The following is a 26,608-nucleotide window of genomic DNA, read 5'->3' on the forward strand; positions in this document are numbered from 1 at the left end:
TGTAAGAAAACACAGGAGTTTATTTTGCTAATCTTCCTCTGTTTAAATGCTTCACATTGAGACAGAGCACAAGGGAACAAATTGTGGAAGTGCTCCAGGCTTCCAACCTTGAGCTAAAATAAAAAGTTTTACACACCATTCCTGCGAGAACATTTTACAGAGCGAAACCCCCAAGACAACAGTCGACAGCTTAAAGTGACAACCCCACCCCCCAAGTCTGGCAGGGACGAGGTCCTGGAGAACGGGAGTACAGCAGAGCAGGAGGCAACCGAGGTAGCGACGGCTGCACCAACGGCCCACGGACTCTCTGGTTCAGGATCTGGCAGGGAGCAAGAGGCCCCATCCACCTTCTTGCAGCAGGAGGGTGCTTGATAATTCTGAATTTGGGGTTTGGAGGAAGGCACAGACCTCTTCCTCCTCCTCGTATATCTCTTGCTTGTAGCACCAAAGATCAGGTGAGAGGATGGGGGGGGGACGAGGAACATCAGGAAAGATCATTGGTTGGCGTAACAACAACGAAAAGAAAATCAACCCCCGACCGCTGTGCAACATTTACTAGCATTACGCATTCCGAAACAAGCCACTGCCAAGAGCCCCGGGGGCCCAGCGCGAGCTACCAATATGAAACAGCCGGAAAGCCATTTCGCAAGTGGAACTTTCTCATTTCTGAACTGATTGTTGTACCATGGAGAGAACCGCAGGTGATACTGCTGCCTTTAACTATGCAAATTCTTGATCCCTGTTTTCCCCGCTCCCCTCCCCAAACAACCAGTTTGTAGTGGGCATTGGTTCAACCGGAGGCAACTTCCTCCAGCAGACGCTGAGCCTGTTAACCTCCAGAACGCTGATGCAGCTTCTGGCAGATTCAGGAATGCACAAGACACAGGCACTCGCACACACGCAAGCCCTCAATAAAAGGGAAAAGGGGGGGTAAGGGGAGGGGAAGAGTCACTCCGACCCCTTCGCCTGATCATGAGCTGGCCACAGCCGGACGCAGTTCAGAGACGGTGTATTTGCGGCGTTACCATCCTCCCTCTCGTTCCACCCCCTCATCGACAACCAACTGCACTCCCATACTTCCCCGAGCTGGACACAATGGCAGGCTCTCTGTCCCCTCGAGACACAGAGGCTGCTCCCTAGCATTTACAGTTGTGCCTACTATTTGTTTTGTTCTAAAATCTTAAAAAAAATTCCACAAAAAGCGTGTCTTGGCGAGTTCCTGCGTCAGTCATGACACTGGCTTTAGAGTGAATGTCCTTATCTGTACATGTTTCGAGGGTACGGGTTATTAAGGAAGGGGTCTTTTAAGTCTGGGGAGGGGGAGGGGGCGGAGCGGGGGGCATTCCAAAGGGGGGCATTGCTGGGACGCCTACCCCCATCATCACAAAGTTGCCGGGGTCGATGGGGGGAGGGGGTGGGGGAGCGTACATCATACCGGCCGTGCCGGGTGGAGGAGGGGGTGGTGGAGGTGGGGCTCCGGGGGGGAGGGGAGGCTGGACCCCAGGGGGAGGGGGAACCATAGAAGGGGCGGCAGGCATCGGCGGAGGAGGGGCCGCACTGGAGGCCGGCGTGGGCTGGGCCTGAGGCGGCTGCTGCTGCTGCTGCTGCTGCCACGGAGGGACTGTCGCCGCAGTAGTCGTCGTGGTGTTGGTATCTGCAAGAGAAGCAAGAGAGGCACAGAGGCAGTCACTTGGAAAGTGAGTGCTACGCACAAACTGGGCATTCAGCTCCAGGACAGGCCTGTTACTGAGGCAGGTCGATCCCGCCTGCACCGAGCGGAGCTGCCCGGGAGATCTTCACAGGGTGCGTGCAGCCCAGGGCCGGCACCAGGGAGGGCGGCTGAGTCAGTCGGGGGTCAGCATGGAGTTCGCCAAGCTGAAGCACAGGGGACAGAGAGAAGAGGCGGGGGTGAAACTGGGACAAGCAGAGACAAGAGCAAGGAGTGGTGGGGGGGGGGGGGGGGAGAGAAGAGCGACAGGGAAAGGACGACACAGAGACATAGCGAAGAAGCTAAACAATTAGACAGAGACATGGGGAGGGAGCTCAACAACTGGACAGAGACACGGGGAGGGAGCTCAACAACTGGACAGAGACACGGGGAAGGAGCTCAACAACTGGACAGAGACACGGGGAGGGAGCTCAACAACTGGACAGAGGCACAGGGAGGGAGCTCAACAACTGGACAGAGACATGGGGAGGGAGCTCAACAACTGGACAGAGACACGGGGAGGGAGCTCAACAACTGGACAGAGACACGGGGAGGGAGCTCAACAACTGGACAGAGACACAAAGAGAACGACAACTAAGAGACACAGGGACAGAGGTGGACAACTGGACAGAGACACAGGGACAGAGCTGGACAACTAGGCAGAGACACAGGGACAGAGGTGGACAACTAGGCAGAGACACAGGGACAGAGCTGGACAACTGGACAGAGACACAGGGACGGAGCTGGACAACTGGACAGAGACACAGGGACGGAGCTGGACAACTGGACAGAGACACAGGGACGGAGCTGGACAACTGGACAGAGACACAGGGACGGAGCTGGACAACTGGACAGAGACACAGGGACGGAGCTGGACAACTGGACAGAGACACAGGGAGCAAGCGAGCCAGCGTGATTTGAGAGTGAACGATTCTTTTGATTCACCAACAGGACACTGCCCATCAACAAGCATTTACTGAAGGCTTTCCAAAATAACAAACGAAGTGTAGAAATGCATCCTTACTCACTCTGTTGCCAGGGTAAGGGTGCGCTGGAGGCCATGCTGCTGCTGGGAGGTGGCGGCGGTGGCTGCTGCTGCTGCTGCTGCCAAGGGGGGACGGGGCCGGTGGGCGGGGGCGGAGGCTGGCTGGCTGGCGGTGGGGGAGGTGGAGGCATCATCCCCATCGGATGGGGCATCATGTCTGTCACAGAAACAGAAAGGAGGTTGTGATGAGGTGGAGGCGCAGGCTTCACTAAACCCTTGCAAACAGACACGACAAGGAGTCGCCTGTACAGAAATAAAGTCACTGGCTCACAGTCTCAGCGCAGAAATGACGGTCAACTCCCTTACATTCTTAAAAAAAAGGGAGTGGCGGAGAGGGCGGGAGCGGAATACGAGTTTACTTCTCGCTACATTAGCTTTGCCTGACTTCCTGCAAGGGGAGATGCGGTAATGGAGCTGGTGACCCACGCTGTCAGCAGAGAGGTGGGTAGGGGTGGGGCAATCCTGCCCTTCCACCACACTGACAAAGGGAACCACAGCTCATGCAGCCGAAGTACAAACCACACCAGCCTCCGACCCCCCCAGCACCGCCCATGGCTCCCCCACCCCACCCCTCCGCCGAAACACTCCTTGGCTGTTCAGTTCTGCCACACCCACGGGGCCGTGGATGCCCAGCGGCTGTTACGCTCACAGCAGAGACTTGTGGAGAAGTGTTCTTTTATAAAATCCGGAGGCGAGGCGGGAAGGCGGACGAGGGAAATGGCAAGCTGATCTTGTGCAGGGCAGCAGCAGGTTTGAGAGGCCAACAGACCAACCCGTGATTAAATTTATTACATTTTCTCACCCCAATCTTGGAGTGAAGAAATTTCTCCTGAATTCAGGCCCCGGTTTATCCGGGACCACTTACATTGCCAGCTCATTCTTTTGGTTTTACCTTATTAACAGACCAGATCTTTTCATTATTTTAAAGATCTGCCTGTTCACCTCCTCACCCTCTCCTGTTCTAGCCTGCTCAGCCTTCCCCGTCGGTTCAAACCTCTCATTTGTGGCCACGTCATTGCAAATCTGCACAGTGCCTGTGTCTTGGTTCCAGGTTAGAACTGTTCAGTGCTCCCCACGCCACGTCAAGCAGCACGAATCACAGCAACACGGTTTGCCGTTGAGACCCGCGGTACCACCTCCCACCCCGACCCACACACACACTCTCAGTCTCTTCTCTCCAAGCCACACATCACCCAACTGCTTGCCCTTCCTCTCTCCCACTGCTGGAGGAGTCTTGCTCATAAAAGCAGTACTGCGCAGGGTACCGACATTATCCACACCAATTGCCTCCGCTGCCCACTAAACACAGGCGAGAGGATGGCAGCAAGCAGTTATGTGTGTCAGTTTCGTATTCTACGTGTTAGTTTTATGTTTATTGACCGAGTTGCACAGTATGCTCGTTTTATTTGCATTACTTAAGTGATAGCAACCTTGTCCTTTGAACCAGCTTGGTCAAAAGCTCCAGTTCTGACTTGGAACAAAGAACCCACCAACCACCCCTCCCAAAGTGATCAGTCCTCCCACCCCCGCCTGGGCCCTCTGTACATGGCCCAGGATTCACGCAGCCAAGGAGATTCACACTTACTCATAGGTGGGTGCACAGGTGGGTGACCCTGGTTCATCGGAGGCGGCGGCGGCTGCATCCAAGGCGGCGGAGGCCCGTTGGGGTTGTGTGGGATCGGATGTCCACTCATGCTGGGCATCGGGGGCGGGAAGCCAGGGTGCGGCCCTCCTGGGCCACCGTGCATCCCGTGGTAAGGTCTAGTGCTGTCTGAGGGGCCAGAGTTCATCCACGGAGGTCTGCTCTGTAAAACGTGAGAGGAACGTCACCCTCTGACCCACCCCCACATTGTAGGTTGTCCAGCTAATTCCTTTTTAAGCTTCGGATAGTCAGCTACAAGCTCCCAGTGTATGCAGACCTGACATCCAATCCACAGCAACCCCCAACCCTCCCACTCGGCTCAGAATCCACCCCACGTTAAAGCAGTGAGGTGGCGGAGGAGGGCCATAAAATCATATAGTTTTGCCACCCTGGTAAAATGGATTAAGAGCAGAAGTTGGAGTCGGAGTTACAATGGCAACTACTTTGTGTTCATCTGTGGACGTAGCCTTACTTCTACCTTTCATGTCTCTCTTTGTCCTTTTCAGGGTGGACGGGGTTCTGAAGACCCTGACCTGGGGTTAGTGGTGGCACCCACTCCTGGGGGCTCATGAGCAACCACCTGACCATATCCCAAGGATGTGGCCGAGAAGAGGAGCACGCCTTCAGGGTTCCAAGGTCTTGCAGCCCTGATTCCAGGCCTATGCCGCTGACTGAAATGTCACGGGAGAAAGCGGAACATAGGGAACAGCGGATCTGCTGTCAGAGCCCTGTGTACGGCAAATTGTGCGCTCTCTCTAGTTGGTGGGGGAATGATTGTTGCTGATTCTCCGGGCAGAGAACTTGGAAAGCACTGGCGTGACAGACCTTCAACGCTGTATAGTGAGTTGTTTTGGAACGTCTCCCATCTCGCTGTGAAAGGGATACCCCTTTTTCCTTTTATTATGGGGGGGGGGGGAGAGGGGGGGGAGGGGGGGAGAGGGAGAGGGAGAGAGACAGAGGGAGAGAGAGAGAGAGAGACAGAGTGAGAGAGACAGAGTGAGAGAGACAGGGAGAGAGACAGGGAGAGAGACAGGGAGAGAGACAGGGAGAGAGACAGGGAGAGAGACAGGGAGAGAGACAGGGAGAGAGACAGGGAGAGAGACAGGGAGAGAGACAGGGAGAGAGACAGGGAGAGAGACAGGGAGAGAGACAGGGAGAGAGACAGGGAGAGAGACAGGGAGAGAGACAGGGAGAGAGACAGGGAGAGAGACAGGGAGAGAGACAGGGAGAGAGACAGGGAGAGAGACAGGGAGAGAGACAGGGAGAGAGGGAGACGGAGAGAGGGAGACGGAGAGAGGGAGACGGAGAGAGGGAGACGGAGAGAGGGAGACGGAGAGAGGGAGACGGAGAGAGAGAGACGGAGAGAGAGACGGAGAGAGAGAGACGGAGAGAGAGAGACGGAGAGAGAGAGACGGAGAGAGAGAGACGGAGAGAGAGAGACGGAGACAGAGAGACGGAGACAGAGAGACGGAGACAGAGAGACGGAGACAGAGAGACGGAGACAGAGAGACGGAGACAGAGAGACGGAGACAGAGAGACGGAGACAGAGAGACGGAGACAGAGAGACGGAGACAGAGAGACGGAGACAGAGAGACGGAGACAGAGAGACGGAGACAGAGAGACGGAGACAGAGAGACGGAGACAGAGAGACGGAGACAGAGAGACGGAGACAGAGAGACGGAGACAGAGACGGAGAGAGAGACGGAGAGAGAGAGAGAGAGACAGAGAGAGAGAGAGAGAGAGAGAGAGAGAGAGTGCCTGTGGTATTTCAAATTATTGGGGGAAATGATTAGTTTTTATTCTGCAGATCGTGGTCTTTTGTGGGGGCTTTGCTATTGCTTGGTGTGTGGAGGGTGCTGATACTTTTTTGTGGAAGTGAGTAGGGAAAGGGGAGGGTCGTTGCTGTGCTTTGTGCGTGGGGGGAGTAGGGAGGTCTTTGGGGATCTCATGTGTTCATGATTGTTTGCGAGGAAGAAGAATTTCAGGATATACATTTTTCTGATATTAAGTGGAATCACTGATTTGCAGGAATGGTGACAGGATTCAAGAGCCTGAGCTATTGGGAGAGCTTGGGCAGGCTCAGACTATTTTTCCTGGGAGCGTGTGGGTCTGAGAGGTGGAAAAAAAATCAAGAGACACACAGGTGAACGTGCACAATGGTTTTTTTTTTAAAACCATTAGACATAGAAGCAGAATTAGGCTATTCAGCCCAAATCTGCTCTGCCATTCAATCATGCTCAACTGCTTTCCAAGGAAAAGAAACCAAAAACTAGAGAATACAAGAGAATTACTAGAGAAAAAGATTTAAGGCAGACCCAAGAGGCAACTTCTTCATGTAGAGGGTGCATACATGGAACGAGCTGCCAGAGGAAGTGGTTGAGGCAGGAATCATAACAGCATTCAGAAGACATTTGGAAGCTAGGTGGATTGGAAAGGTTTAGAGGGTTCTGGGACTAAGTGGGTATCTGGGTCAGAATGGACGAGTTAATCTAAAGGGCCAGCTTTTGTGCTATGAGAATATCATTACAGGCCTTATGGTAGGCGACTGGACTCCTGGGTGGGTGGGCTGTTTGCAATATTCCCTCTAAGCTGTGCATGCACACACACCTCTCACTACTAGTGCACAAAGGAATTCAAACTGCGCACAGAAGGTTGACACCCTCTGCCTTGTTGGCATGTTAAGTATATTTCACAATCGTACAGTCACATTTCCTTATCAGGTTTCTGACGCGGACGGTGTTGACAATGTGGAGTTTCCGATGATTTGTCTGCAGAGTTTAGAACTAGCTTATTTAGACCGTTTTTACTGAAGAAATTATTCAGCGTGCATATTGTCATAAGGCAAAAAAAATCACATAGCACAAGATTTTTTGCGCACACTGGTCATTACAAATTAGAGGGAACATTGGCTCTCGGGTATGTAGGCTGTTTGACACTGGGCTCATTTTGCACCCAGAATGACTGATGATCTAGACTATACTTTCGAAACAGGACCATGTAAACTCATAATTATGAGTGGGTAAGAACAAGCAAAGGAAAGAGGGATAGAGAACAGCAAGGTTCCGCTTACAGTAAAGAGAGAAGGGTCATCTCTCTAAGATGGGGTCGAGGATCAGTGAGGTTTTAAGAACATAAAACAGTACAGCGCAGTACTGTACCCTTCAGCCCACAATATAATACTAACCCTTTCTCCTACTCTAAGATCAATCTCACCCTTCCTTTCCAACACAGCCCTCCATTTTGCCATCATCCACGTACCCAAGTGACCCCTAGTAGGGTGTTCTACGCACCCACCACTCCCTGTAAAAGACCCACCCCTCCCCCATATTTTCCTCCAATTACCCATGTCCCCTTTTATTATCCAAGAAGAGAAATGGTAAAGGTAATGAGACTACACTCCAAGGAGAAGGAAATGCTGGGACTCACTGGAATCTGCGGCTGGGTGTTATTGGGGACTGTGGTGCGTGGGACGCTGGGCTGCGATGTACTTGGGTGTCCCACTGATGTCGACGATGTTGGAACCGGTGCTTCTCCCAGTTCAGCCATTAGCGAGAGATACTCCTTGTCCATCCGCGCCTTGTCTTGAGCTGACTGTGGGTCGCCTGGCCTGTTGAAGGCCAACAAGAGACAAGGTAACTAGATGCCAAACGGAGGCAAAGTGTTCACAATACTAATGCAACAAATCACTACAACCCCCCCACCTCAACTCTCAATCAATGTTCAATCTTCACAAAATGGGAGGTGCGCACCATAGAAATCTTGTATCTTTACCTTCTGTAGGGGCGTTTTAAGTTGTCCAGGGAGGGTCAACTTAGGATAGCTCCCCACTCAACTCTCAGCAGTGGCCTGAAGTAGCTGTTCACAGGTGATATTGGCTCCAGCCCAGTACAACACTTTGAAAGGTGGGCTAAACCAGCTGAGGGGAGCTGGCGGATCTCATAACCCGGGGAGATTAAGGACATACCTGTCCTAGCATGTAAAATCAGCTCAATGCAGATCCAACAACCGGAAAGGTACTTCTGTAATGCTGCGTGGAGAGTGAAGGATGTGACAAGACACAGAAGATGTCAGTCACCCATTGCAACTAAGGAAGACTGCAGTTACGACTAATCGTACCAGTGATCCAGATTTCCAAAGTGGAGAGAGTGAACCCGCCCCAGTGCAACAGCTTTTCCACTTTTAAAAACTCAACAGCACCTGCTTCCTGTCATTGTTGGGTAGGACAGACAAGCAACACCATCTGTAACACCAGTGTAAGACAACAACCCCAGTTTCTGTGAGTTCAGAGCAACAGTTACCGACCTGGAAAACTTGCAGTCGGATGCAATGTGTCCAGCCCCACCGCACTTTGTACACAACGTCGTGTTGGTGATGCTTCGGGGCTCCGTGCTCTGCCAGGGCCGCAGGATCCTGCTCAGGAAAACAGGAAGCACAATGAAGTCGCCGTTTCATCTTGGAAGACACAAACCCAGGAGCTCACACAGAAAGCACAGACCCCTCACTCTGTTAAAGCCACTTTCCTATCAGCTAGGTGCAATAGTTAAGATGAACCTGAGGGGGTGGTGCAGAGGGCTATGGTTCAGGTTAATGGGACTAGGCAGCCCAACAGTTCAGCACAGAATAAATGGGCCAAAGGGCCTGTTTCCGAGCTGTAGTCCTCTCGGCTCTATGACCTTGTCTCCAGGCTTTGAGGTACCAGTTAGAAGTGAGTGTGTTTTTCTTAATGAAAATGGAGTCTGTCTCAATATGCTGCTGAGCATTAAGATAGTGAACACAGCTAGTGCTGTTGATGCCAAGAATAGAAGCAGATAGGCCATTTGGCCCATTGAGTCTGCTCCATCATTATCGCCCTCTCACCGCAATTGCTAACTACACCCATGCAGAAAGCGGTACCTGTTGTCATCCTCCCGCAGGGTGCCATTGAGTCGAGCCAGTTCCCTCAGCTGCATCTTCCGCAGGTCATTCTGGTCCTCGGGAGTTTCAATCCCCTGCTTCAGGATACCTCGGATCTGCACAGAAACAAGCAGCAGCTTCAGTCAGAGCCGCATCCTTCCCTATGCCAGCCAGCTGGTATGAGATCACATTACCGCGATCCCAGGCATATCCACAGAGCGGAAAGATGGACGAACTAAGACAGGAGTCCTGGTTGGCATGGATGAGGTGGGACAAGAGGACTCATTTCAATTCCATCATTCTAATTTCCTGTGCACCTTCAGCAAGCTGACTGTGACCCCAAGCTCCAGAATTCTCTTGTGAACTCCTCCATCTCTTTCAGTGTGCTTCACAAGATTTTAGTCACTTTCCTAATGAGTTCTTGTAGACTCTGCCAGACGTTGTGAAGCATGTTAAAAGATTAACTTTGTCAACGTACATCAAACCACTCTAATTTTCCAACACAAGTTGCAGTCTGAACAAGAGAATGGCTGTACATCAAAGTGAACCGACTCTGATCTTTTAGCAAATCCTATTTATCAAATAGAGGGTCATCATCCCTTGTTTAGAGCAGTGACTCAAAAACTTTAATCCTGTAGTTGGAATTTAAGCTACCAGCCCTATTACCAAATCGACAAGCAGCTGCTTTACTGTCACTTCAGCAAATGCAGCACTCAGCCTTCCCAAATGCAAACCGGGTGGGCAACAGCACTGATTGTTGTTCCCCTTCACGCCTTGTGGCACATCAGGCGGCACTTTTTGGGCCATTTGTTTGTTCTTTTCTTAAAAGGCTGAGTTGCTAGCTCAACGCTCAACCTAGCGTGGATGGAAAGGAGCCAGCCGGTTTCGAACCACTACTGATGACCAGCCCTTGACCGATGTTGTAAAATGGGCTATAGTGAATCCAATCACCCAATGGGCTCTCATCTCTGCTTGAATGTGGATAAGCAGGCAAGGGAAAAGGGCAATTTGAAGGGGGTGCTTTACCTGCTCCACTGCCTTCTTCACATTCTCCATGGTGTTTGCTGTGACCAGCGCGTGCAGTGGCTCATCTTCGCCGGGGAGCATCTGCCCATCTTTCCGACCCACCTTCCCTTCCTTCACTGAGCCTTTCCCTCGGATCATGATCTTGGCGTTGCACTCCTTCTCAATATTTTTCAACGTGTTGCCCCTGAAAGAGAGAGCGAGAGAGGGCTCAGAAACAAGCCAGGACACCCAGGCCAAGGCATACTATGTTACAACATGCACAAAACGTTTAGGCTTGAAGAGGGAAACCAATGTCACCTACATGGTGGGAAGTTCAAAGCTGAAAGTGCCTCAGTACCAGAACTCTTCATCCAAAACAAGATTTTAGTTGTTTCAATCAGGATGAGACTATAATACAAGCCAGTGCTGAAGAGGGCCTGAAGGATTGTTGGGAACCCGAGTCACCCCAACCACAAACTGTTCCAGCTGCTACCATCCGGGAAACGGTACCGCAGCATAAAAGCCAGGACCGACAGGCTCCGGGACAGCTTCTTCCACCAGGCCATCAGACTGATTAACTCATGCCGACACAACTGTACTTCTGTTATATTGTACATACTGTTATAAATGACTATAAATTGCACATTGAGATGGAGACGTAACGTAAAGATTTTTACTCATGTTTATAAATGATGTAAGTAATAAAGTCAATTCAATGGGGAAAGGCTAAACCACCTTGTTGCTCAAGCAACACACACACAAAATATAGGAGGAGCTCAGCAGGTCAGGCAGTATCAACGGAGAGGAATAAACAGTCGACGTTTCAGGCCAAGGACGGATGAAGAGGCTCTGCCCAAAACATCAACTGTTTACTTGTGTCCATAAACAGTGCCTGACCTGCTGAGTTCCTCCAGCATTCTTTGCACATTGCTCTAGATTTCCAGCACCTGCAGAATCTCTACTGCTGGGACTTCTAATAACAGGAGCCAGTAATTTCCTAGAGCCTTGGTCACATTTCAAACAACATCACCACAACCAGGCAAACTGCTCAACTGTCACCTTGGTCTCCGCAACAGCAACTACAGTTCCAAAAGATTAGATCACTCTTTGTCTGCAATGTCCCCCTTGACCTTACTGCCATGGGTGACCGTAGCAGGAGCTAAGCCCCAGGCAGCATTACTCCCAGGACCTCAGAATTCACAAGCATCTCCACCATGACAAGGTGGTGAGAGTTGGAGTGCACAGGTAGCACCCATACTTCACAACCGACGGCTTGGCGCTTCCATACAGAACACAGAAGATCAGCCCATTACACCACAAGGGTGTACTCATCGCAGGGGAGCTCCTTACCTGGGTCCAATCAGCAATCCGACGAAGTTGATCTCCGGGTACTCGTCCTGCGGTATCATCACTTTGTCGCTTACACGTGTGGCTGGTGGCCTGAGGAAAGTAAAACGGAGCGCGTTAAAACCCAGCACGCAAAAGCTGCCGCTGTAGCGAGCGGGTCTGTGGGATCAAGATGGCAGTTTGCAGTAATGGGTCAGACTATCTGCACATTCATGTGCTGATTTGATACCTGGCCTGGAGCCGCCATCTTTAATCTGAAATTGGAGCAAGGGTGGGCCACTTAACCCCTCAAGCTGATCCTAACATTCAATGTGATGATGCACATCTCTGCATCAAAGATTAGCTTGAGTGTCACATAAACATCGAAACATACAGTGAACTACGCCCACTTGCCTCAACAACCAACACTTACAGTCCAAGGCCGTTCTGGGAGCAGCCTCCAAGTACCAGCACATTTTGGGCACTAACAGAACATGCCATGACTCACTAACCCTAACCCGTACATCTCTGGAACATGGGAGGACACCAGTGCGCTCAGAGGAAACCCATGTGACTACAGGGAGAACATTAAAAACTCCACACATACCGCAGCAGAGTTGAACCCAGGGCACAGGCATTACACTACCTGACATGAACTGCTGTCACTGTTGTTCCTCAAACTGCAGCCAAAAAAAAGTCCTAGTAACAATAGTCACGCCAGCCGCTTCAGGGTTATTCTGAACAAGGTAGGAACTGCACCTTCTTGTGGGTATTTCAAACAAGGGGTGACATGGGAGCATTTAGCAAATCCAGGCAGCAACAGTTTCATTCAATTAATTACAGTTTTCAAGTTGCTAAGGGACAGTTCAAGATCTTGCCCCCCCTTTGTTACTTATTTAGGGATAGAGCTGGATAACAGACCCACACCACCCAGTTATACCCACGTGTCCAATTCCCCCACAAACAGTACATCTTCAGGATGCCGGAGGAAACCGGAACACCCGGAGGAAGCCCATGCAGAACTGGGGAGAATGTGGGGCTGGAATCGAACAGGGGCTGCTGGCGCTGTAACACACGGTACACTACCTGATTGCTTAAGCACACCTGCTCATCATTAAACAAGTGCTGTCTGGCATCTTTACGGACCTGTGTTCCTTTCAGAACCACTGGGGCAACGCATTCACCACCCTTTCTCACGTTCAGTTCCACACGAGGCCTCTCTGATTTTTCCTGCTCTCCTAAAGAACCTTTGGCTTTAGATCATTGGAGGAACGTTTTAAATTTATAGTAGACTTTTTAAGTGCGCTTTCTCTGTACCTACTAAATGACTTTAACGTACTTGTAGTCCGCTGGGGGTTTGAAATCAGGATTCAGGGCAATCATCTCCTGAATAAGATTGTGTCTCTCCTCTTCTAACTTCTTCCGAGTTCGGAACTCGCGGGTGTTCAGCCTCTTGCCCTCACTGTTGTAAATGGGCTCAGGAGAAGGAGACCTGTGCAGGAAATCACAAACATGTCACGTTCACCTCACTAGTTACCGCTTCACCTTAGTAGCTCTATTGCATCTTTTAATTAAGAACACCTCTCCTGCATTTTCCTAGTTCACTGAAACACCTTATTCTCAAAAGTGTGTTACCATGGCTATCGCAATTGATTGGAGGCGCCAAGATGAGGAAAGTTGTTAACCTGAGCTGATTATGGTTCCTGAACAGTTAATCTGGTTAGCGTCACTGTCTGCACTTGGAACACAATGAACACTCAGTGGTCACGCCTTTGACTGAAGAGGCAGTAGCTAGGTTAGCTAGTCATTTGGAAGTGTGCTAAGGCTGTGAACAGGGATTTAATGAGACAGTTTTAGGAAAATATCAAATAACATTTTACACTATAGAACAAGCTTGAGGTCACGTGAGCACTCAGGGCCAGCACTCTTGTTGACTAAGCAGACTGCATTCAAACAGAAAAATACCATCTAGTCCCCCACCCAGACAAACAAGTTCTGTATGCCCCGAGACTTGGCCCACCTGTGCACAACTGTGACAGCAACAGAGCAAAGTAGAACTGGGCTTAGCAATGCTTTGGAGATGCTCTGAATCGGACAAATCCTTTGCTCATTCCAGTGACCAACCTTCTAGTTTCATTCCCCTTGAGAGTAAAGTGGCACGTGAAGAGCAGCGCTCTCGAAAGCCCTTCTGTTCTAGTCCATTCAATCATGCATCATAGCTGAGGGTGGACCTGACCAGTCTCTGTGAGATGTTGCTGCCTCAACTCTTTTTAAGAGCCATAAACCGATAAATGGTCAAGAATCTTCCAAGGGTCTGTGGCACAAACTCAAAGCGTGCAACGTGCCACTACCCGTTACTACTGTAACCTGATCTCAGGTTCAAGTCTCATTATTCTATAAAATGGAGAACTTGTTAAAGTAAATCCAACCGCAGTGAGAAAACACAGATGCCCAACACCAAAGGCTTTAACTGCATCAACCCAAACAACGGGTATACGGAGATAACATTTTCAAGACGTGGGATGAGGAGTCCCAGTAGGAACATCCTCAGGGGGCACAGCTGCACTCTGTGCAGAGGAGCAAAGCCCAGACCGCAAAGGCATCTGCCTTCTACTAATAAACAACAATATCCTTTCTGGTCTCCACAAACCACTCGATGCATCGAACGAGGGATTTCTACACTCTACATCTGCCACTGGCACAGTTTCTGTGCGAGTTTGACCCCCAATACATTGTGTTGTCCCACTGAATGTCTTCTGAACTTTGAATGCAGACTCAGTAAACAAGAGGTGCTTTCCCTCCCAGCCCCTACAAGGAAAGGGGATTTTGGAAACTGCTTTACCACACAGCTCATTAATTGTAAAAGAGTGTTCTTTCTTATTCTATGGTGACGTTGTAAGATTGTACTTTCAGCTATCATCTTACAAACCTTTTGAGCAAAAAAAAAACATTAACCTGCATAGAACTGAAGGTAAGTTATGCACTAAACAGATTTGTGGGAGGGTTGGGGTGGGAGAAGGTGGGGGGTGGGAGCTGTCTGGTGGTTGGTACCATCGGCAGTTAATCAAAATAGAATGGCCTTTTTCCGGTTTCTTCAGATGTCGAATGTAGCTCTCCTGCACCTACTGAACTAAAGCTGCTACTTCTGTGATCGGTACTAAAGAGACGTGTTAAGCCTTACTGGTAGTCCCAGGCTGCTCTCTGGCCCCTCTTTTTGTTTGTTTTGTATAGAAGTAAATGAAGAAAAAAAATGGTCAGGAAAAGCTCAGCTTCTCTCCAAACCATGAATTGCAGGTTGGGTCCCACGCAGTGCACCTGTAAACCCTGCTATTAGTTTGTCTAAATATAAATTTTAAAAGTTTTGTTTTAGAAAGGAGTCAAAGGGGGATTTTGGTTAAAAGGAAATCAGGGGTTTGTAGGTCAATATACGTAGAATTAAACATTTCATTCTTATAAACACAGGCCTCGTCATTGCTAGGGTTGTAACAAGTCTTGTAAGATCAATCTGAACACATACAATATCCAAATGGAAGATAGGGAGTTTCGAAATGGAATCAATTGTTTCAGTTGTTCACATCCATTTTTTCGCAAGCAATCAGTCAGAAAAATCAGGAATTCAATCATACCTTTTGTGAGCGCGCAAGCAGAATGAATCTGCTGCGATCCACATCGTTACAACCCTATGAACTCAGAGGTACATTTTTCAATACTAGTTACTTTGGCTAATTAGACACCATGTGCTGAAGGCTCAAGGACAAATACTTTCACAAGCCAGCCTGTGCAGCTTCAGCCCACAGAATCCAAACATGCTTTTAAATGATTGAGACCATCTAATTACTAATTGGACAGCAGCGACATAATCAGTCTGCCCTGTGCTGCAAACAGCCGACAGAAAGCAACTGGTCCTGCAGCCATTTCAGTCCTCTGCTCCTCACTACAAACACTCACTCGTCTGATCTGACAGGATAGAAAACACAAGTCCCAATTAAAACTAAAGGCCTCATCTTGGTGCTCTCAAATTTAAATTAAAAGCCAGATGTAAATTAGTTTTAACCCCAATAAAAACACAAGTAATTACTCTATAAAGAATTGAAGTCATTATCACCAAATTAAAGCTGTTGACAGGGAATTGCACACAAGATTTGAGGTGAATTGTCCCCTCTTCACTTAATGTGTGAGCGCTGACAGAAAACTTTAATGAAGTGGTGTGTGGCTCCTTCCTTGCTAGAGGACAAATCCTAGTCAGCTCAACTATTCTCGTTGGGCAGCTGCACCATTTTGATTATGGGCAATTCATTCTTATTGCTCAATTTCCACCTTGAATAGATTCCACCTCATTTACTCTCTAGGGTGGCAACTCCATTCTCACCTCCTCGTTTCACTGTATCTTATCACTCAGTCTTGTTTGCAGATGCTCCAACCCCAGTATTACATTTATCCAAACCACTTCCGTTAGTTATTCATGCCCCAACCCTCGTGCTCATACCACCCAGAAATCCATATTACAGACCTCGTCTGTCACACCCTCAAAGGATTATAGTAAATTTGTAAAAATACAACTTCCCTTTCATAGAACATTAACTCTACTTGATTTTGGTTAAGAAATATCCTAAATACAGATGTTACCTATTGCCTCTCACAGTCTGTCTTGACGTTACAGTTGCCATTTCTGCAGAATTTTGATAGATTACAAACAATGCATTAAACATTTTCTGCAGTACTTCACCGAAACCAGAGTGAGCAGACCATCGGGGCAGTCAGCTGCTACATTTAACTCGAGTGATAGACATTACTTTTAATTTACAGGTACAGTAGAGGGATTGAAATAGATGTAGGAAAGCATGGTAAGGGAATTCAAAGGCCATTTGCCTCCCTCAGATCTCTAGCATCAGTCATTAAAGTTGTTTAATGCACTTTAGAACGGAGACGAGGAGAAATTTCTTTAGTCAGAGGGCGGTGAACTGTGGAATTTATTGCTGGGGAGGTCAAAACATTGGGTATCTTTAAAGTGGTGGTGGAGGCTATCAAGGGTTACAGGGCGAAGGCAGAGAATTTGGGAAAATACACGAACCATGGTGGAATAGCAAAGACTCAACTGGGCAGATAGCCTAATACTCCTATATCTTGCCCACCTCTAACCCCTCACCTACCATTGTTAGCAGAAAAATAAAGCAATTATTTAGAACTACTAACTTTTCTCCATTTCCTATTAACAATTCTCTGCAGTGACATTCCATTTTTTGCACTATGGCTCAATGTCAAAAGGTATCTCCAGGCTTTTATAATTAAAACAGAAATTCTGGATGGTCAGATTCCAGCCAGGTCTCTACACCCCAGTGCATCAGCCCCATCTCTTCAACGATGGAACCCAAAGGGCCTCCGTGCCCAAGCTGCCACAGAATAGTTTCCGTGCAATGATAAAGGCTCCCAACCGATTATCCTGCACCTGCTACCTCCCAGAAGTGATACCTTTCTGGTGCATTACTATTGCAAGTGTTTGCCTCAATATCTGTAATACTGAACATGTGCTAAGCTGGCTGTCCCAGCAGCTGAGTTTTTCCAACAAACGAGTCACTACTTCCAACACTAGTATCTGAATGTTTGGCTGACAGGACCAGTGGATTTCCTAATCAAATGGAAGATTTTCCACTATCGGCATGCAGATACGAAAGCAAGTTTCTCCTCTCATCATTACAATAAAAATAAAAGCTTGTTACTCAGTAAATACTTATTTACAGTTTTAACAATTACTGAAGGACAGCTGTGGTCACCTCCTAATGTCACCATTAAAAAAAAAGGCAGCAAACCGAAAGTATTCTAAATAAAAAAATTTCAGCAGGTTAAAAAGATCAACCAAAACCAGCACCTTAAACTGTTCAAACTGAAAGAATGTAACTATGGGATTCAAATTGTGACGTAATTATTAAATGGAAAATAAAACGGTTAAATAAGCAATGGAGCATATTAAAAAAGAATATTGGTTACAAAGAGCATTTAAAGGTCCCAATGTAAACTCCTGGCAACCATGCACCAATGTAGAACACGTGTATTAAGATGGTTTTACGGTCACTAAACACAGTAAAAGCTAATTCCAGGAGAAAATAGAATTGTTAAGAGGGCGACCTTACATTTTAGTCAGTACATTGTGCATGAGCAAAGATTCTCAGTCATATTCTGGCTGGCTTAGGGGTGGGAAAAAGAGATGGGCAAGGACACAATAAGACGGTCATTTCAAAATTTCTCTCTTGTACACCCTCATGATTACCATTCCCAGGGCAAGTCAGCAGGAATAGGCAGGCCACATCACTGATTTAAAAAGCCACACACTTCCTAGTCTATGTGGGAAGACCTTAGATCATTTGTGCTAGCAGGCAAGCGACAAGAGTACTGCTTTGTAACCACACCAGTCTTGTCTCTAATATACATTAGTTTAAAAAGAGATCCCCCACCCCCTCCTGTGATGGAATTAAGAGAAGTTCACATTAGCCTGTTGAACAAGACTCAAGTAATGTTAAGAAATTGCCCATGAACAAGGCACCGTACCGCACTCCACCCTAAGATTTACCTCACTGATGGTTAAGACTTGCTCTGTTCAGCACTAAAAGCATTTATTGTTGCAAGATCACATCAACCTGTGCCCTGGAAATAGTAGGTGCTAAAAGGTTTAATTGAAATAGATTATTACCCAATTCATTGCAAACTTCATGGCAAAAGTGCCTCAAGCGAATTTGAGGCAAGTTGTCCAACTGGACCTGGCATGTTTAAAGCACAAATGCAGTTAACAGCCATTCGGGACAGCTTGTCTGCTATATTCATGACCAACCTGGAAGAAGTGGGATTCTTGAAATGAAAAAAAGAGCAAAAATATATTGGACACGACGAATCTTCTGACAAATAAAAATTAACTAGCTTGGATAAATCAAACAATGGGCTTTCAAATTCCAGCAGATTGCAAAGATGGCCTGAATTATTTTCACCTTTTAAGAGCAAGGACAAGTAGTGATGAAACACATTTTCTTCCTTGTGCACTTCGAGCATCAGAAGAAATAGGGGCCACTTGTTAAAAGCCAAGCAGGCACAGCGAGAGAAGACCTGCCACGGTTGAAATGAAAGAAGCTGATCTGGATCAAGAGGTAGCTGGATAGAGCAAGGCTGAGATGGACCAGGTGGGGAGAGAAAAGACATCGGATCTTATCTGCCACAAGCCCAGCAATGGAGGCAAGACTATGCAATTGGCTGAACAAGGACATTACACCTCTCTGCAAAGCTGTGGAGCCTTCACGTTAACCACAGCAGGACTGGAATTCAAGGGCACATTGATCAAAGTTTTGCCACTACCGCCAGTAGTTACTGACAAGATGCTCCCAGACCTTCATTCTTGTGCTTATCACATTAACTCACTGCCTTACTTCTTAACTATCCTTCATCAGAAAAACAAAAAATATGAATTTAGACCACAGCTGTCCCCTATCCAACTTAAGTTAATATGGTTTAACTTCAAGAGATTAAAAAAAATAAAGGTGACCATTTCCATTCCTGTACTGAAAATAGCGTCAGATAAAGGATACCACAATTGTGAGATTAGCAATTCCAATAAAACCACATCACACATTTCTTATGCGATGACACCGAGTATTGAAAAGGAAAATTGTTACTGTCAGCTGGTTTAAAACTTTCCCAACCTGTCCTCAGGGTTTGGGGGGATACCAAGGTCTCCGGTACGCAGTTTGCGAGTCAGGTCTTCAATCTGTAGTTGCACTGGAAGAAACCAGGTTAGGAAAAAAAAGGACGGAAAAGAAAAGTTACATAAATTCTCAAATCGTTATCAACACACAGCACGGAGCTTGGAGACAGTGCAATGAACGTTTCAACAGCATGAATATTAGTCAAAAAAAATTAAAATCAAGAAATGAGGCATTTCATTAACATTGAACAGAGGCTTGGCCCAAGTTGCAACACAATCCTAATATGAATACCATTAAAACACGAGCTCTGTAATTGTGTCAAAGGAAAACATTAACATTACAACTAGTAAATATTAGGGTTGCCACAATATGAAAAAAAAACATTAAATTAAAAAGCTCAATTTAAGTCAGCAGCTTTAGTGCTCTTTCAGGGCTGGAAGAATTGACTTAATTTAAAAAGTCACCAGCCTTTTTCTTAATCCAATCAAGGGAAGCCAATTTCAACCCTTTTTACATTTTTAGCAGGACTTCAACAAGCTCAAAATAAACATTCGCAAACCTCAAACAGAACCATTTCTGTATCACATAAAATTTTCCAAACATAATTGGAACAGGCTGGAAGTTAGCACTTGTAGGCCAATCTAGATTCCAGACTAGTAATTTAGTCTGAGTGCAGGGGCCATGTGATTCGTCCAGCCCTGTTGATGTTAACACCTGGCCATGGAACTCTATTGGGCCCAATTTCAAGTCCGGGTACAGATGGACATATCTGATTTAATAGGGAGAATGAACTGAACAAATTAACAAGTTGTAACAGATTTAACAGGTTAAATCTGCAGACTCAGCAGTCAAGACAGAATAATCAAAACCCTACAGAGAATAAAATGTATTTTCCTTTGGGGTGATGGGAGGAAAGGGAAGAGGGTGACAGGGGAAGAAAGAAGGTGGAAAAGTGTATTACAAGCCCAAATAATGAAGTCTCTGTCATGAAGTGCTGAAATTTGCAGTTTCTTGTTTTCGATCCAGTGAAGAGCGACAGCCCTGAACAACACAGCTTAGTGTGAAGAACTCATTTCACCTCAGCTTTGGCTGGGCAGTACTAAACGGCTGGCTAACAAGATCAATTCATTGCTGCTATACAAATCCTCACATAGAGAGGAATTGCTCTTTGCGTTTAAGAACTTCTCAGCAGAGGTACGCATTATGGGACACAGCAAGGGCAAGAGTCTGCAAACGTAAGGTAACACAGAAATAGTTTTCTGAGAAACTAGGCGTCAACCCTTTTTATTCCACTGGGAAACACCGGCTCCAGGGTCAGTAAATCTGCAGATTGAGAAAAATGGTATTCTAGAGCCTCACTCTATTCTCTTCAAACACCCGAATGGTAACTTGTTCAGTTACTGTCTAGACCAGTGGTTCCCAACGTGGGGCGTATGCCCCACAGGGGGGTAATTTGATTTTTAAGGGGGGGGGGGGCAATTCGAGAATGAGTTATTAACAGTGAATTTTTTCTACTAAGTCTGTGTGAGTATGAGTGTGTGTGCAAGTTAATACATATGTGTATATACAGTATGCATAAATAAAAATACTTGTGTGTATGTACGTGTGTTATTGCATATGTACTGTATATATAGTGTATCACCATCATTAGAACCATCAAATGGCTTTCATAATTAAATTAATGAATTGACTGATGTAGGAAGGAACGAATGAACAAGTCCAAACGCGTAAGAAACTCGTACGAGGTCGCGCCAATGCTGCTTTTTGCAGTAGCTTTCGGTTCTTGGTGGTGTGAAGGTGTGTACATTGCGTCATCTCTTTTAAACGGTGTATCTGTCTTTGTATGCTGTAGAAACGAATCGGCATTGTTTTATTTATTTATTATTATTATTATTTTAATATCACTTAATTTTTTTTTACAATTTCTTAGTAATTTCTTCCTCAGAACTTTAAGTCCTTTGGTTCTTTTATTTTTCTCTTTCATGAATGCCATGTTCTTTGGAAGCTTGTTTAAACCAAGTTAATGGTCCTTTAGGCTTCCTCCAGGTGAATAGGAGTTCACTTTTTGAATAATAAGAATTATATATCACCACAGGGGGCATCAGGATTTTAGAGGTGATTAGGTGGGGCATGGCCAAAAAAAGGTTGGGAACCACTGGTCTAGACCTAGAATTATTATCCAGTATCTTGGCCTGGTGCTTATCAATTACCCAAAATTTATTTCCTTTTCAGTAAAAATTGCTTTGCTAAATCTGATGGTAGCTATCTTCCAGACAGGCAAGCATCAACATCTGTCAAGTAGACCAAACCACTCAGGATATGATCCACAATATTCCACTAAACCCCCTTAGCCATCTTGCTAAGCTGTAGTGCGACACAAATTAAACACCTGGCTACAAATACTCCCTTGGTTTAAGGACAAAAATAGAAGGCCCACTCCTGCTCCAAATCTGCAACCTGGCTGCCCTTACAACATTGGGAAGAGAAATGAACTAAATCCCTCAAGTGAATGCAAAGGGAACATGAACTGCAGTAGGCAGCAGTCACATTATAAGCAGCTTGCTCCCAGGAATATAAACTTCTCTTTCTTCACGTGTGATACTTGCATACAAACCTTCAACTGCAGGCCATGTTATTGTCAAGACAGGAAACAACCAGACTTCTTAGGGAAGAGGAAATTGTCGTTTCCTGATATAATTTCGTTTAAGAATTCACCAGCCTCCTGATCTTTGTCACCTCACTGGTACACAAGTACACAACATACTTGAATGTACAATATAAACAGGAGCTAACAGCACAGGAATGTGTCACAAACCACAGCCTGGGGAATAGCACAAACATCAAGCAACAACACCCATAGGGCTGCACACAGAAGCAGATGGGACAACTTTTTCCAGAGGCTGAACCTACAACACCTGCTGGTGTTGTTTGTAAACTTTTACCACTAGATAAAGGCTCCACAAGATAGCTGACTCGGGGTTTAGTTACAAGGCAGGACACTGAGCAAGCTTAATCAATGATATGTCAATTAGCATAATCCAATCAAGCCCATGACAGCCAATTATGAATTGCATCTGTTCAATAATACGTCGTGAAAGTTATAGACAACGTGCAACTACAAAAAAAATACATACAAAGCAGAAATAATCAGCACCATTTCAAACTTCGAGCTTTCAGAGTCTACTCATCAATTTTTGAAATTGTACTCCTGACAATGTGAAATTTTCTACCAAAGTGGAAATATAATGTTAAGTAAGACAACGGCCTTTGCTCATTAACTAACACTTCATGGACTCTCAACTTCTCCGATCCTGGTTTTGTCTGCTCAGCCAGAAATAAAGGTCCCTGTGCAAGCAGAAGCAAATGCACATGAAACAATAACCAAATGCAAGGCTGATCAATGTTTTCGATGGCAATCAAATTGAAGAGAAATGGAGGGAGGCGAGGGGAATGGAAAACATTAATACAATTAAGAAAAATTTAATAAACATTTGGAGCTATTGTGAAACATTGACTGATTTACTTGGCCAAGTACCCACATACTACAGCAATGGACCTCTAGGTACTGAATTCAAAAGTTGCAGATTAACACGAATCGCTGCTGCATTTTGCACATTTCTTTACAGCAGCACAGTACAGGATTTTACCTTGCCAAGAGCCGCACTGTTCCGACATGCATTCAGATCCACCTGCCCCAGCAGGCACGCAGGCTACACGTTAAACAGCTCCGAAATGCCCTCACCAAATTTTGGGCAAGACGCAATTTGTAATTGTAAGGTAGAACGTGAGCATCTCATACACCCACCACATTTAAGTTTACTGAGCCGATCCAAACAGAACATCGCACAGAATCTAGCTTCATTTACAAAGTTATATTAAAAAATGTCTGTAAAAGCAGAAGCCATGAGCGTAAAGATGAGAAGGCAAATGTTCAATAAACATATAGTTCACCAAGATATAACTAATTATTGTGGCACCCCCAATATATTCAATAACTTTAAGAGATTGCAATAAACATATCGCCAACTATGAAGTTTTGCACACGAACATTGCGAAACACGCCCGTCCAAGATGCTAATTTCCTTTTCCCTATGACGCGAACTGTTTATCAGAAGTGATGCTAGTGGGTATTCTTACCGATATAAGCTCGCTCCTGCTCACGGGTAAGGCCTGGTGGAATCACAGTCGGCATTCCAGGAATCACCGTCTTTTGATCAGATGTCTCATTGCTCCAGCGACTTCTCTTCCTCCTCTTCTGCCCAAAGTCATCTTAAAAAGGGATATATGAAAAAATGGATCAGAATAACGACTTGGCAATCACTGACAGAATACTTGGCATCATCTTCACTTCTTCCTCTCAACAAGACGTGATGTCAGCTACAACTTGTAAAGTCAGGAATTACCTAGGTAAATTTTCCAAGTATGATGGCTAGCAACATGTTGAAAAAAATAAATCAACTAAGCCTTCTTTGTGGATCCAAGATGCCTTCAGCACAATTAAAAAGATGTTTTTGCCATTACTTTGAGTTTCCTGCCTGTTTAAACTGAGCAGAATCTAATTCGCTTATGAGGTTATGCACAATTCCACATTCCCAAGACTAGATTTGTTTAAAATTGGAAGTTTGAAAACAATGATACAATAAAAAGGTCTTGGCCATAAACACGTATCCAACTGTCTCTTGGCAGACTTCAATAGACATGTGGTGGAAAGTGTGCTGATGGCTATATTACAGCCTGGCACAGGAGCACCAATACCTTTGAGTGGAAAATCCTACAAAAGGTAGTAGATCTAGCCCTGTACATGCCCTCCCAACCAATGAACACATCTACATGAAACGTTGCCATAGGAAAGCAGCAGCTATCATGAAAGATCCTTGCCTAGACCATGCTGTACCTCGCTGCTGTCACCAGGTAGAAGGAAGATACAAGATTTCCTACTCCTTCGCATCTGAAAGAAGTTGTGAGACTAGTTGCAATAACTTTAGCTATTGAAAAGAGAATGGAGCAAGCACAAGCACATAAACTGGATTTGTTAGTAGCTCTAGAACATGGTTGCTATCTGAGAAGCATTTCAGAATGTCTATTGTATACATTTCTCTGACATTAAATTGACTTTTGAACCTTGGCTGGCCACAACAAGAAATTCAGATTGTCACATCACAAAACCGTAATGAGGCAATGCTACATCCAAGGTTACACATGACAGGGTTCTAACACGTTAGGAAAGAATTGATGGACAGGCAGCAGAGGGCCAACCTAACTATTACCATCATTTATGCAAGGAATGCTTCCAGACTTGGGCATAATCAAAAGATGTAAGACAGCTGTAGTGGTGAGAATGCTATGGGCATATATCTGAGTAAAATAGAAAGGTACATGAGTGAAATGGGAGAAAGGCTACAGGACAAACATTTGAATACAGAATGAAGGTGGCTCAGGTGGAGAAGAAACACTAACATACTAAAAAGTCCTCCAAAGTTCCCAATTCATAAAGGACATCTTAAAGACTGCATATTTCACCAACCCACACCTTCCCCTAATTTCACTCCCAATTCCCCCTCCACCAGATATCACCCCCAGTAAAATATGATCCCCAAAACCCCCCGTCAGATATCACCCCCAACATCCCTCCCACGCCATATCTCACCCCAAACAAGATAAAATTCCCACCCCCCCCCATCCAGTTATATCTCACCCCAACCCCCCCCCCCGGTCAGCTATCACCCCCAAAAAGATATAATCCCCAATCCCCAGCCAGACCTCATTTTAACAACTTATTTTTAACTAGAAAATATCTGGGAAGGACACATGACCGATTTAAGCCAAGCTTTGACTTTTAACCAGCTCTGAGGAGACAAGTGGGGGCCGAGTGTGCGGGCTCGATCCACGGCCTTTCCTGGCCACCGTGAATGTCAGGGGCCCTCGCTGAACCAGGGGAAAAAAAGCCGATTTTAATCGGCTCCCCCTCCCTATGCGGCTAAGGGAGGGATAGAGGAGGCGGGATCGAGGGGGAATAGGCGGCCCGGCCCCATTATTGAAGATGAGGGGAATCTGATTAATAACTGGCGTCGCCGTCTCATCATGGCGGCCAGGAAAAGACAAATGGCGGCTATGGGAGGGACAGCCACTGCACCCGCCCCGCTTGCCTATCCTGATTGGTGGGACCCACGTCAGTCAAAGACGATTCGGTCCCCGATTGGCCAGCGCCGCTATCACTCAGGCGGCGGAAGGAAGGGGGGGGAAAAGGCTTCGGAGCACCCCCCACCTCGCTCGCGCGGCGCCTGACCGAACGAAGACATCATGTAGAAACGGCTCGGCTCCTCCATCGGTGAGTCGAGTCGTCGTCCTGCCTGCACCGACGGCGCGAGTTCCGGCAACCGCAAATCACTGCGACGGTGCCCAGTAATCGGAGCACGTTTGTCCGCCTCGGCCTTCTCCTCACTGCGCCTTCAGCATCTTGGCGCCCCCGCGCACGTCAGAATAGACCTTGCATCTGCGCACTCCAGCTCCCTATGCATCAACGCCCACTCTCCTTCCGCTCATTGGTCAAAGGGGAGAAAGTCGGTTCCCGCGGGTGATTGGATACACCGCGCGACGTTCAAACTCTGGACCAATACAGTTAGTCCATTTCCTACCCCTTCCCTCCCATTGGCTACACATGCTGCCGGTCACTCAATTCTCCATGACGTAAGAGACATTCATCCCGCCCCAGCGCCTTCCTTCCGCATTCATTGGTTTCTGCCGGTTCGCCGCCTGAAACGTTCATTCCCTCAGGTGTCTATTTCCTATTGGCCTAGACCCCCGTCCCTCACCGCAGCCACCAATGAAAGGACGAGGTTTTCAAAGCAGGGGGACGGCTCTATTTAATTAGGTCATGGTCAGTTTGACCGTGATCTACAATTAGGTCTAGTGTCTGATGCTGTTGACGAAAGCTTTATTTGAAAAAAATAATTCTTAATTCCAATTTTAATATGAAATATTGACTGGAATCTTAACAAAACGACAATCTAACCCCAGTACTTGATCAATGTTGGGTTCCCAACTTGGTTTTTATGCCAGGGACCAATACCATTAAGCAAAGGGTCCATGGACCCTATGCTATAAACCTTCCCTGTCCATGTACAGTATGTGTCCAAATCTATCATCAATCCCCTTGTGCATGGGATGGGGGAGCTGGTGGTGTGCACTCCTCTGTTTTCATGGATGCTTGTGAAGAAAAAGAATTTCAAGATCCCTATTGTATATGTTTCTCTGACATTAAATGTACCTATTGAACCTCATGACCACCTTCCACTAAAATTTAG

General features: G+C 46.7%; 1 protein-coding gene across 3 annotated transcripts; it reads right to left on the bottom strand.

The window, feature by feature from the left end:
• On the bottom strand, window positions 1-25,805 carry sf1 (splicing factor 1). 3 transcript variants are annotated; one of them, XM_059955325.1, is made up of 12 exons: window positions 25,570-25,805; window positions 23,442-23,573; window positions 19,302-19,377; window positions 12,959-13,111; window positions 11,644-11,733; window positions 10,315-10,498; window positions 9,289-9,404; window positions 8,698-8,805; window positions 7,822-8,002; window positions 4,339-4,558; window positions 2,737-2,910; window positions 292-1,654 (listed from the first exon to the last, which is right to left on the bottom strand). In XM_059955325.1, the coding sequence occupies exons 1-12, from the start codon at window positions 25,628-25,630 to the stop codon at window positions 1,305-1,307; spliced, it is 1,845 nt and encodes a 614-aa protein (XP_059811308.1). In that variant the 5' UTR covers window positions 25,631-25,805; the 3' UTR covers window positions 292-1,304. The 3 variants fall into 3 exon arrangements, with proteins under 3 accessions (XP_059811309.1, XP_059811308.1, XP_059811307.1); XM_059955324.1 differs by having other exon boundaries at window positions 2,733-2,910; XM_059955326.1 differs by lacking the exon at window positions 2,737-2,910 and having other exon boundaries at window positions 1-435; window positions 25,570-25,803.
• Between the last annotated feature and the right edge of the window lie 803 nt (window positions 25,806-26,608).

This window comes from Hypanus sabinus, chromosome 31 (genome assembly GCF_030144855.1).
Source record: "Hypanus sabinus isolate sHypSab1 chromosome 31, sHypSab1.hap1, whole genome shotgun sequence".
NCBI lineage: Eukaryota > Metazoa > Chordata > Chondrichthyes > Myliobatiformes > Dasyatidae > Hypanus > Hypanus sabinus.